General features: G+C 39.8%; 1 protein-coding gene across 1 annotated transcript in view; it reads left to right on the top strand.

The window, feature by feature from the left end:
* The window catches only part of SCOC (short coiled-coil protein), a 702,416-nt gene extending 690,578 nt beyond the window's left edge, over positions 1-11,838 (top strand). Inside the window, exon 4 of the mRNA XM_039696140.1 lies at positions 11,629-11,838. Within this exon, the coding sequence (XP_039552074.1) occupies positions 11,629-11,762 (134 nt within the window). The 3' untranslated portion in view covers positions 11,763-11,838. The remainder of the gene's footprint in view (positions 1-11,628) is intronic.
* The last annotated feature ends 554 nt before the right edge of the window (positions 11,839-12,392 follow it).

Here is a 12,392-nt window from a genome sequence, read left to right as displayed (position 1 = left end):
GTGGTAATGCTATTAAAAAAACAGCTCTGCAAATGGCCCTGAAAACTATGGCCTATTTTTTGTAAATAAGCATGTAATGTTTCCCCATGTCCCAGTTTAACAACTCAACAAGATACTTCTGAGCTCAGTACATTATCAACTAAGAGGCTTCTCTAAAGTATATCCAATAATCCTGAGTAAAACATGTGAAGCCAGCCAATATGGATTCTATCTTCCAGGAAGCATAACATTTTCAAACTAATGTGAAATTTGGGGGGGGAAAAAAAGGACAAATACGGTCAAGTTCTGCAATTCAAACTTAATAGAAGTTAATCCTAAAACAAACTGACTGCGAACATATACCTATAGACATTCAATCCTATGGTCTGTTCTGCCTAATAATCTTTTGGAGAGGCATAGCCAATTTGTTTCAGCATTTTGTGTTAGAATGTTAGAACACTCCAGTTTCCAACGCAGGACTTCAGATATATTACCAACAAGAAGTAGTCAGCACTCAAGTAACTGAAGTTTTAATCATAATAAAAAGCAATTGATAAGTACTATCCACATATCTAGAGCACAAAGAAGTTAGTCTCATATCTTACCAACACTAAATTCAGTTATCCCATAATGCTATTTTAATGGTTTGGGCTTTGGTTTGGTTTTTTTTTTCTCTTGCTGGCAGTTTTACAATGTAAAATGCTGTTTACATGGCTTGGGCATCCCAATTTGAAGTCCAGTGTAGATCTGCCATCTGCAAAAACTGGTGTGAAAGGCTATTCACCCATTGTTGTAAACTACATCCAGATCCTTCTTCATCTGGAAATACTGAATTCCCTAGTAGTGCTTCTGAGGCTGGGTACAGCTACAGAATAACTTTTCAGCAAGTTTTATGTAACTTGATACAGAGTTTTCTGTGATGCACAGCCAAATCTCTTGCAGAAGAATGTCACAAAGAACAGAACAGACATTAAAAAAATACCAATAATTTTAACAAAGGGATAATCTCTAGATAGACCTACAACTCAGAGAAGCGGCACTGATCTGGGACAATACTCAACTGCAGCCAGAAATTAACATATTAAATATTTAATCCCACAGATAGCTAGCAAATCCATGTAGAACCACATCAAAATCATGCATTCCTTATGCAAGCAAGTATTAATACAGGCTACCAATTAATTTACATTCAAATTGAACAGGAAAATAACTGAGACACACACACAGAGTAAAAGTACTGTTCTAAGGCTTTTCCTAAATCAGAACAAGGGTGCCCACATGAAGTAGATGAATGGTGAAACCATCTTGCTGCTCATCTCAAAACCAACCAACTAAACAAACAAACAAAAAACAAAAAAAAGACAAACTGTTGTAATGGTGTTTTGTTATGAAAAATTGTCAATTTCTGCATAGTCAGCCACAGAAGTCCTGGACAACATGTATAAAATTCCTAAATAGTCAAACACTGGAAACTTTACCTAATTCTGCCACTAGACTGCTGTGGCACTGTGGCTACCAAGCTCCCTATGTAATTTGACAAGATTATTCCATTGCACAGGGGGCAGAAAATCAGGCAAATCAATTCTAACCAGGTGGCTATGTTAGTGCTAGAGCTTTGTAAAGCATTTCCTGCATTCTCTATTCTCACATGCTGTGCTGGCTCACATGGATTTCCTAAGCAGGCAACTGTTGTTTGTATAGGAAGAGATTTGCTTTGAGGTCCTTAATACTCTGCTGGCCCCGTTTGCTGAAAAGAGCTGGAGAAGATACACCAAGCCATCTAACAGCTATACTGACTGCTCAAACAAATGGCATTTCCTGCCACCCTGGTCACCATATTGCTTCTAATAAAGAAAAACATGTGTTAATAGTATCAACAGGGACATCACAGTTCACCACTTGTACTGTATCCCTCCTCCATCTCCCTGTGCTTTCCTCTGTTGTCAATATGTGACTGGTACATTTTTATATAATTTCGGACTAAAATCTCACCTTTACAGAGGACCTTACCCTGGGATACAAAGATAATAGTGAGACTTGCAAAGTTTTTATCTCTGACATGAAGAAAGCGACAGACGTTGAAGAAATTTATTTTCCTTCATAGCCATAAGTGATCTAATACAGAATAAAAGTGGGATCACTCCTTCCAACACAAGAGGCTGAGAAAAAAATTTCAGCCAAAATTAAAGAGGTAAAGTGGGTGGACCAGAAATAAAATGAAATCCAGCTTGAATAGAACTAGGAAAACACACCTATGGGAATAGAACATAAAATATAAATGTACTTGGTGAGAACTATTGTTTAAAGATTATGAATAATGGCAAGAATTCAAATACAAGTATTAAATGAGCTGCACTATTACGGAAGCTGAATGATTTGTGTGACTTTTTGATGATATGTGAGACATTTATCACTCTTCAGGGCTGTAACAGTAGTGAAACTTCCCTTTCATGCCCCTTAAAGCAGCTTTCTGTCCCAGAAAAATAATTTTTGACCATTCATGTAGTATTCCATTTTATTCATTTTACTGCTTTTCCTACTATTTAAAGGGATCTTTTCACTTCACCTCCCTCTTCTCCTGGCCCAAAATATACTGTTCTTTCCTTTCTCTTAAAAGATCATCATTCCATTAGAGCTGAGATGGGAACTGCTTTGAAAATCATCAAGACACTCAATAAGACAAAAAATACAAAGGAGAAGTAAATAGCACATCCATTAATAAACTGTAGATGTTTATCCAGCGACTCATAGGACAACAGCCAGATAAAAAAGCCTAATTCAAACAATTGGAAAGAAAAGTGAGAATCTTTCTAACGTGCTTGAACTTCATGACCATATTTTTTCCCTTGGGAGAAAAAAAAATAGTGTTACAATTATAGTCAAGTTCTTTACATTGAAATACTATGGAAATTACCTGAAAACTACATGTAAAATACCCTAATACTTAAACTTATTTTTTCATTCTTTTTCATACAGCCTTTTAAATTAGATTAAGAATATATTCACCACTTATATGAGGGATTTTAGGCTACTCGTTAAATATCTTTTTATACTTAAAAAAACCTATTCAGTCTGAAAGGTACTAGAAATGCAGTGATATTGGACTATAAAGTGGACTAAAGTGTCCACTTTAATCATGATATCATTAAGCTTTTCTTGCCACACCAAACAGATTGCCTTTCCTTTTCTAAAGGCATAATTGGAAAATCAGCCCTAAGTTCTTGGTGAGCAGCACCCCACCTCCAAAACTGGAAAATAATCAGAGTCTTTGGAATATACAGCATGGAACTTTTAAAAAATTTGATGAGAGGTAAATGACTTGTGCAAAGATATGCTTGGCACACATATAGAAGAATCTAAACTAAAAGGGAAAGAATGTATTTGACTAGAAGACTCAAGTTTTGCAATCCTCATTTAAAAAAGATTTGTGCACTCAAAGTACTGATTGATGAGAAGGATTGTTCCAGCAGCTGGTACAGTTCACTGTACAATTCCAAGAACTTCAAATTCCTAGTGCTGTGCCACTGCGGTCACTTTGTAGTACAAGAGCCAGTCTTGCTCTAAGACTTAAGTAAGACTTATCACATAAAAGACCATAAAACCTTTGAAAACTGTAAATGCTAAAGAGGCGTGACTGCAGATAACCAAATGATGTGGAAATCTTCACGTTTTTTAAGATGGCATCTCTTGCATCAGTCCCAGGTTTAATTTCATGTAACTGAAGTGAAGCCCATCAAAAAGCTTCAAGGCTACTTTGAGAAATAAACTAAGAAAGAGAGTTCAGAATGGTGATTTCAAATCTTCTTCCCAGATGCCTCTTAAGTCTGGGAAATCTGCCTTCCTGCTTCTTTGCTTAAATGCATTGACTGCACTCCCATACAGCTCTGGTGCAGTTAAAAATAGGAAACCAAGCCTTCACTTTTTATGTTTTGGTTTTTTTTTTTATGAAAGTAGCATTTACAGAGAGAAAAAGAAGCAAAATCAAAAGAAGAAGATCAGTTTCAACACTTCCATAATGACTTGCTCCAAAACATGGGTTTAGATCACATTTGAGAACATAAACTATTTCTCTTTTATGTTAAAAATTGTATTCATAGAAAGTTACACTGCTTAAAAAGCCAATGATGACATGAGAAACCATGTCTACTAGGCTGAATTCTGCACTGACACTGAGCTTTAAAAATTAAAAAAAAAAAGCCAACCAATCAAAAACACCCACAAAACAAAAACAACCAAAACAAACACCAAGAAGGTGAATTAATAAGTAAAAAATCTTAAGGTATACTGAGAAATATGATGGCTTATTCCAGGCTTTTCAGCTGCCAGCTCTACCTCTGTGGGTCAAATATGTCCCTTGCAATTCATCAGTGACTCAGGAATTACACTAACAAGTTCCATTTCACAGGTCAAATTTTGGATGAAGCACAATCTGCACATTCAGTAGGACCACTGCTACAACACAGATTCATATGTTGCTGTAAAAATTCTTGTAGGATGGAGACAGAAAGAAAAGGTAATCTTACTGTTAGCTACTCTGCATTTCAGAATACCTAAAACAATTTTCTTCCTTTTCAGTTATTGCAAAAGCATTATTCACTAGTTTTGCTTTTCCAAGGCTATGTGAACTCCCTATCAAAATCAAGTCCTCCCACCTAAGTATGCTGCCTGTAATATACACCCCTTATTTATGGGGTTACTCTCACCCTGTCCTGCAAGACACCAGCAGTGTTTGCACCTTTCCAGCTGCACAATGCTGAGCAAGCCAATTTGAACCTAAAAAACTTGATAGCGTCAGAATCAAATGAAGCCCATCTTGTTGCTTGGCATTTTCCACAACAGTTTCTGGTTTCTGTTCCTCTATGGTTACAAGCAGCCTGTGTGAAGCAGGTCCATTTACCCCCTCACTTGTCTTTTTCGGAAGATGGCTGTGATGTCCAGTTTTACCCATGAAGACAAAATCGTTATCCAATTAGATTTCTAGAAAGACATTAAATACAAAATACCTTCATTTTCCTCATGTAGTCCAATATAGTATTCATTTCTAAGATGAAAAAAAGAAGAGTTTTCCTAAGCAGAAAAAGAAGAGTATTTCTTAAGCATCAAAAATAGGTTAAAAGAGGACACAAAACAGTCAAAAAAGAAAACTTAATTAAAATTTGGTCTAACAAGATTTCTGTCTCTGTATGAGTTAAGTCTCTCTAAAAGAAATTTTTTTTAAAAGGTTCTTATGCAGGCTGTCCCTCTATTCTTTCAGAAGCCCTGGATTTTAAATTATATTTATTGACAGGAAGCAAGCAGTAATTCCTCTAGGGTTTGAACAGTGGTTTTGACAATATTTACATAACTTAAGACTCCCTTTGGCTATGACTTCAATTTAAATAGAACACTTCAGAAACCTGGCAATAGAGTGCAGTGCTAAGCAATACCATAATAAAAATAAAATAAAATTTATTTCATAATAAATAAATTTGCTTCAGAGAACGCTTTTTGCCTGTGCTGTTAGAAGTCTTCCTCAGGTTTGGGGTTTTTTAAAGAAAGTTTATAAAGTCAGTACCATAAGGTTTCAAAACCAGATTTCCACACAGTTTTTCATTAGGAGTGGTATACAGGAAGTCTTAAATGGATCTGGAACCCCCAAGCCTCATTAAAAATGGTAGCCAAATCCAAAAGGCTGTCTTACTGGCTTGCCTTAATAAAAGTTTTAGTTCCAAGATCTAAGCTTCACTGAGAGAATTTAAGGAACTGCATGCAGTTTCCAGTCTCCACTGAGCCACTTCTCCTGTGTCCAGTTCTGAATGGCACACAAGGGCCCAGTTTCAATTCCCACAGCCAAAACAGAGCAGCAAGCAAGTGTAAAATACCATGGAGGCACTGCAAGAAATTGTATCTGGGTAATCAGCACTTGAAGTTGGGAATCTATTCCCAGTGTATTGCATAATACCCTACCATTCCATCAATGTACCTTCAGCTAATACAGCTCTGATCTAATGGTTTTGTCTTTCTGAATAACTTCTCCTTATTGCAAAGGACCTCTCTCATTCCTTCATGTATATAAGAACAGTTAAACTTTGTTACTAAACAGCTGGCCTACACTTCAATATGTAGTCAATAACCACTTTAATCATCTCATCACATGACTTTTTAATTCATGTAATTGCAAATTCTATGGCCATTTTACCTTAATTACTTACGTTATGGTCAACATAAAACTCCATAACCCATCAAAGACAAGTTACTAGCAAAATTCAAAACTCCTGTGAGTTAAGCATTTCAATTCTAATACCTAAGCAAATAAATACAACAAAATGTGCTTTTTCTTTTCATCTTGAGATTTTAACATTGATGCAGCTCAAAGGTGTGAAAAACGCCAATCACTTGGTTTTGAAATTTTAAAAGTTTATTAGTAATAAAATGGTTATAAAAATAGTAATATAATTAGAATAATAAAATTTGAACATTTGAGATTAGGACAATATGAGACAATGAAAACAAAGAGATACGGACAGTCCGGGTACCTTTTTGAAAAGCCAATCATAAAATACACATTTTCACAATGGACATACTAGTTTAATGTGGGATGTTGCCAACAAAGCAGAGGCATTCACAATCAAAACAGAATTAATCTAGAGCATCAGTAAAGCAACTTTCCAAAGCATGCAACGTACTGTCCCTACTGCACTTCCAAGGCCACCATGCCACTTACTCACACTCAAAAACATCACTCAGGTCCTGCCTCTCTGAAAGCTGAAGGCGGACAAGCAGAACACTGGAGTTACTGTCAAACGAACAGCTTATTGACCAGCATCGGCGAGGTCCTCGTGAACCATTTCACAGTCAACTTGATGTCGCATCAAGAGAGGGAAAGAACGTTTATCTCACCTCCTCTGCCACTGCTTCCAGTGGTCTCATCTCACACTTGATTACCTCACGTGAAGCTGACGCTGCGCCCCGGCCGCGGGCGGCGATCGGGGCACGCGTGACACGGGGCCGTGCCCTGGGTCAGAACGCGGCTCCAACGCCTAAAGCATTCGTGGCAGAGGAATAAAGAAGGGCCCTGAGCTGCTTTTATTTCTCTCCCGCGGGGGACGGCGCTGTGGCTGGCGCCGCTGGGCTTTGGCAGCGCGGCTTTCGCGCGGGGCAGCAGCGCCGGCGCCAGGCCGATGACGCAGCACTGGCAGGCGGCGGCGGCGGAGCGGGGCGGCCGGAGCCGCGCGGGCCGGTCCCGGTCCCTCAGGGCGGTCCCAGTCCCTCAGGCCGGTCTCGCTCCCTCAGCAGAAACCGCAGCCGATGTCCCCTCCCGCAGCCGAGAGCCGCGGTGGCTGTGCCGGCGCCGTTCGGGGTCCGGCAGTGGCAGAGAGCGAGGGGACAGAGAACTGCTGCTTTTCTGTAGGACAGTGCGGGAAGTCGGGGAGCGGGGGGAAGGTCAGAAGCCCAGGCGAGAAAGACAAACCAATAGTAAAGAGAAAAGACTGTAAGTGACAGAGAATTCTTTAGGCTAGGTGCAGGATTTTTTTGGGACAGACAAATTACTCCAAGTGCCACAAGCTAAACAAGAGGCAAACATAAGACTAAAAATTTTCAAACTGCCATCCCAACCAGACAGTCAGAGACATACCCAAAATCCACTGCAAAGGAGCCCCAAATAGACTCAAAAACCCCCTAAACCCCCACTGCTACATGAAGTCTGACCTTAAGAGCTGCCTGGTGGCGCAGGACAGTGGAAGAGCTCATCTCAACCAAGGGCCACAGTTTCTCCCTCAGTTTCTGCTTCTTATTAACTCACTATCTCTGAAAAGTCAAATAAAATTATTGTACTAGTTGCACCTGCACAGCTGGCAGGGCAAGGATTCAAGAACATGTCTGGTGTGTCCCATGATTCAAATGTTGCATATTTATTGCACAAGTCAATCTTTTTCTGCCCCACCACGTTCAGTTCTGGAGCTTCCTCAACATGTGTACTTCAGCCTCCTTGTGAATCCCAACAGGCTGAAACTTGGGGATTTGCTCAAAATGGAACAAACACAGAGGCAACAGTATGCTTTGCCCGCAACAAAACTTACTACAAGTTTTTAACTCTCCTGTCTGAAGGTGTCAATTTCAAAGGAGAACAAAAAGACCTGAAATAGCAGATTTACTGCAGCTAAAACCCTGAAAAACAATCAGTAATATCCTTATAGCTATTTGTAGTACAAAGAAAAGGCAGCTACAAGAAATTTGGCATTACTCCACAATTAAATAATTTAAATTTCTTGTTTCATTTAGAGTATTATACTCCTACTGTGTTTAATGAATGAAATTTCACAACATCAGTGACTGCCTGTCTGGCTTTTAAAGCTCTCATACAGCTGAAATCTTCTTTCCAGTTGTCTGTTTTGTAGCTTTGATCTGAAGAGTAACACAATCATAACATAAATGTAGTTCTATAGACTCCAAAAACATTCTTTAATAACAGTCTTAGTCATCTGGTATGTGTTTAAGAGCCTCTGGGGGTTTTTAAGTATATATTTTTAAGAAACAAAATTGACATTATCAAGCACTTTATGTTTTGCTCTGTTCTGTACAGCAATTCTAACTTTCATTTCTGTTATTTCATTTCACAATTTTCAAGTGCTGCAGAAAGCTGCATTACAGAAAAGCTGAAATAGCAAGCATCCATGTTTGGCATCAGGGACAGGCAGTCACATCCAGATTCCTAAAACCAGTACAGCAGATGCATTAGGCAACCATGTATTTATTTAACCAACAGCTTGAAAACAGAGATGAAGTTTCAGTAATCAATCCCATTTGAAAACTATTTTGTGCTTCTGAACTCTCCACTAACAAAGGTAGAAAGAAATACAAGGCAATTCTGAATTTAAAATGGAAGTACATACATAAACTAACACTGAGAAATTCGTCACTTCTGACAGAAATATCTATGTAATTTACAACACTTCGTAAGACAGGTGTGGATACTACTCTGATCCAGGTCAGAAAAACTAAACAGAATAAGAACTACAGCATAATTTAGGTTGGAAAAGACCTTTAACACCATGAAGTCCAACCATCAACCCAGCACTGAAACCATGCCCCTGAGTGCCATATCTACACGTCTTTTAAATCCCGCCAGGGATGGTGACACTGCCATTTTTGGTGAGTAAATTTTTACTAACAGCTCATCTAACCCACTCTGGCACAACTTGAGACTGTCTCTTCTTGTCCCTGTTGTCAGGGAGAAGAGACTGACACCCTCCTTTCAGTTGTAGAGATGTTACTTACTTGAATAGTTCCCCATTTTGAAAGACCACCAAGGCCAAGACAGCATACTATTTTGGGACTGCATGCAGTGAAAAAGTATTTTCATATTCACAGAAGTTACAAAAATGAACCAAAGCTCATTTGTTTCACTTGTATTCCTCTTAAGGCTTAGTGCTGTTAAATGCAGCAAAACTACTTTTTAAGTTTCCTTTCCATACAGAGGAAACAAAAAAGGTCTACCACCCTTAAGCAGGTTCTCTTCTAACCATGTGCACCCTTCTATCTTCTAGAGATAGATTTTTCTCATGAGGTACCAACACTTCCAGTGTTGAAAAAAAGAATATTATCCTTTTCTTCAAATAGTTGCTCTCAGATAAACAAGCCTGAATTTTGAAAAATTGCTCTGGTTAAATAAATAGATCAAGGTTTCCATTTGCCAGTTCCAAGACAAACCTTATCCTAAATTATCACAGCTAATAAAAAAGTAACATAAGAATTTAGCAATGATTTTACAATGAAACATAATAAATACACTAAAAACTGCCTGCAGACGTTGCACTTTCATTACAATTATCTGCACCATCTTAAAACAAAGTAGAAAACCCTATATTCCTCCCTGGGCCTGAACTTGGAACAGAGTTCATACCACTATTGGTCAAGTAAGTTTGAAAAGCAACATTTTTCTGTTAGAATACAGTTTCCATTCTACTCAAATGATTTACTCTCTCACTTTAGCAGAGGCTTAATTAGAGGAATAGAAGAAAGGGATATTTAGGTGCTTTGCTTTCCTTCTTCTCCTCTGAATCTGTTACATCCCCATTGGAGACAGAGTCTGTTTCTATAGCTGGCATGACAGGGGGATCACAATATTTCACTTTGGTGGAAGCTGATGTGAGCCTTACTGGAAATGAATGACAGAAGCACTCTGTTGTGACTGGCCCAGAGGCCCCATGTGTTTTGGGCATAGATTATCTCTGAAGTGGGTATTTCAAAGACCTAAAAGGACTTAGGTGGGCATTTGGGATAGCAGCTGTAGTGACAGAGGGCATCCAGCAATTGAACACCTTACCTGGACTGTCTTAAGAATCCGTCTACAGTAGGGCTTCTGAAGGGAGAAGAACAACAGGTACCAATTGCCACTTCCATAGTACATCATTGACAGTATAGAACCACTCGAGATGCTGTGATTCCCATCCATAAGATGATCCAAGAGCTGGAGAGCCAAGAGGTGGTCAAGCAAGACCCACTCACCCTTCAACAGCCCCATTTGGCCTGTGTGTAAATCTGAAGGAGAATGGAGATTGACTGTGGACTACCATGCATTGAATGGACTCCACCACTCAACACTGCCGTGCCAGACACATTAAAGCTCCAGTACAAGCTTGAGTCCAAAGCAGTGAAGTGGTGTGCCACCATTAACATTGCCAATGCATTTTTCTCCATTCCTCTGGCAGAAGAATGCAGGCCTCAGTTTGCTTTCACGTGGAGGGGAGTGCAGTATACCTGGAACCGACAGCCCCAGGGCTGGAAGCACAATCCTACCATCTGCCATGGACCGATCCAGACTGCACTGGAAAAGGGTGAGGCTCCACAACATCTACAGTATATTGATGACATCATTGTGTGGGGAAACACAGCTGCAGAAGTGTTTGAGAAAGGAGAGAAAACCATCCAAATCCTCCTGGGAGCTGGTTTTGCCATCAAAAAGAGCAAAGTTAGGGGACCAGCTCATGAGATTCAGTTCCTAGGAGTAAAGTGGCAAGACGGACGGCGTCAGACTCCTATGGATGTCATCAACAAGATCACAGCAATGTCTCCACCAACAAATAAGAAGGAGACACAAGCTTTCCTAGGTGCCATAGGTTTTTGGAGAATGCACATTCCCGAGTACAGTCATATCTCTACCTGGTCACCCGTAAGAAGAACGATTTCCACTGGGGACCTGAGCAGAAACAAGCCTTTGCCCACATTAAGCAGGAGACTGCTCATGCAGTAGCCCTTGGCCCAGGGCATGATGGGTATAGCTTGTAATTTTTGGGGGGAACAGACGGAAGTTTGTACGTGAATAAAATACATGATGTGTGGGGGTATATTGACAATATGGGGATAAGGGGTGGAATGTCCTAGGGTGACGTTATGATGCTTGTATCCCAATCATGTGTTCTGTTTATGCTGTATATTATGTTCTGTGCCTTCAAGACTGGCTCTGAAAAGTGAAGTTTTGTTTTGTTATCAGCCTGCTCACTCCCCCCACAGTCAGCGGGACACTCCCCCACAGACACGGGGCAGAACATGGTGCTGCTTTTGCTTTGCTCTTGCTTTTTGCTTGTTAGTTAGTTTAGCTAGACAGTCCGAATTTTCCCTGGACTGTTTTTCTTTCCCTTTTCTTGGAACCACTCGAGCCTGCTCCAGACTGGGACCTGGGAAACACCAGGAGTTTGCACCTTGTGGCTGCAGCAGCCATCCCCAGCGCCGGAGGGAGCGACAGCAGAGCCACCACTCCCAGGAGAGACTTTCTGACTTTGTCATCCTTTTCAGAGCAGTGAAGGAGTGTTGTCATCCGGTGTTGTTCATTTTGTGTGCTGGGGGTATTTTGCCTGTTAAATAAACACGTTCTTTCCACTTCTCTACAAGGAATCCTTTCCAAACTGGCTGGGGGGAGGGGCCGTGTGGGTTTGCTTTGTGGAAGGGCCCCCTTTGGAGGTTTTCTCCCAAATTTGTCCTAAGCCAGGACAAAGGACTACGCATTATTTCAATGAATGAACAAGCCTACACCTTTGGTATTCAACATGACCAAAAGCATTTAGATATTTTACATAGATAAATACTTCAGATAGTTTATATAAAAAAAACATTCATGTTAAACATGTTACACATGGTAAATGCAGCAGGTCAAATACGAGAATTGCAGTTAATTGCCAGTTCTCAGGAGAAAGAGGCAGGATAACAATTCACGTTAAAGAAATAAACTTTGCCAGTAAATCATGAAGGTGCTTTAAGAAATAGGGCAATCTGCAAACACTTAAATAAAAATTTACAGAGGCTTATAAAAATACATCCCAAATCTGCTCTCAGTCAATTTACAAAGAAAAGACCTTTCAGAAAACTGACTCTAAGCAGCATTTTAGATGAAGAACAGAACACAGAATCCCTTACTCCATGATGCCCTAAGAACC

This window comes from Passer montanus, unplaced genomic scaffold (genome assembly GCF_014805655.1).
Source record: "Passer montanus isolate IOZ18808 unplaced genomic scaffold, ASM1480565v1 scaffold95, whole genome shotgun sequence".
Classification (NCBI taxonomy): Eukaryota; Metazoa; Chordata; class Aves; order Passeriformes; family Passeridae; genus Passer; species Passer montanus.
This window is presented reverse-complemented; position numbering and strand designations above follow the sequence as displayed.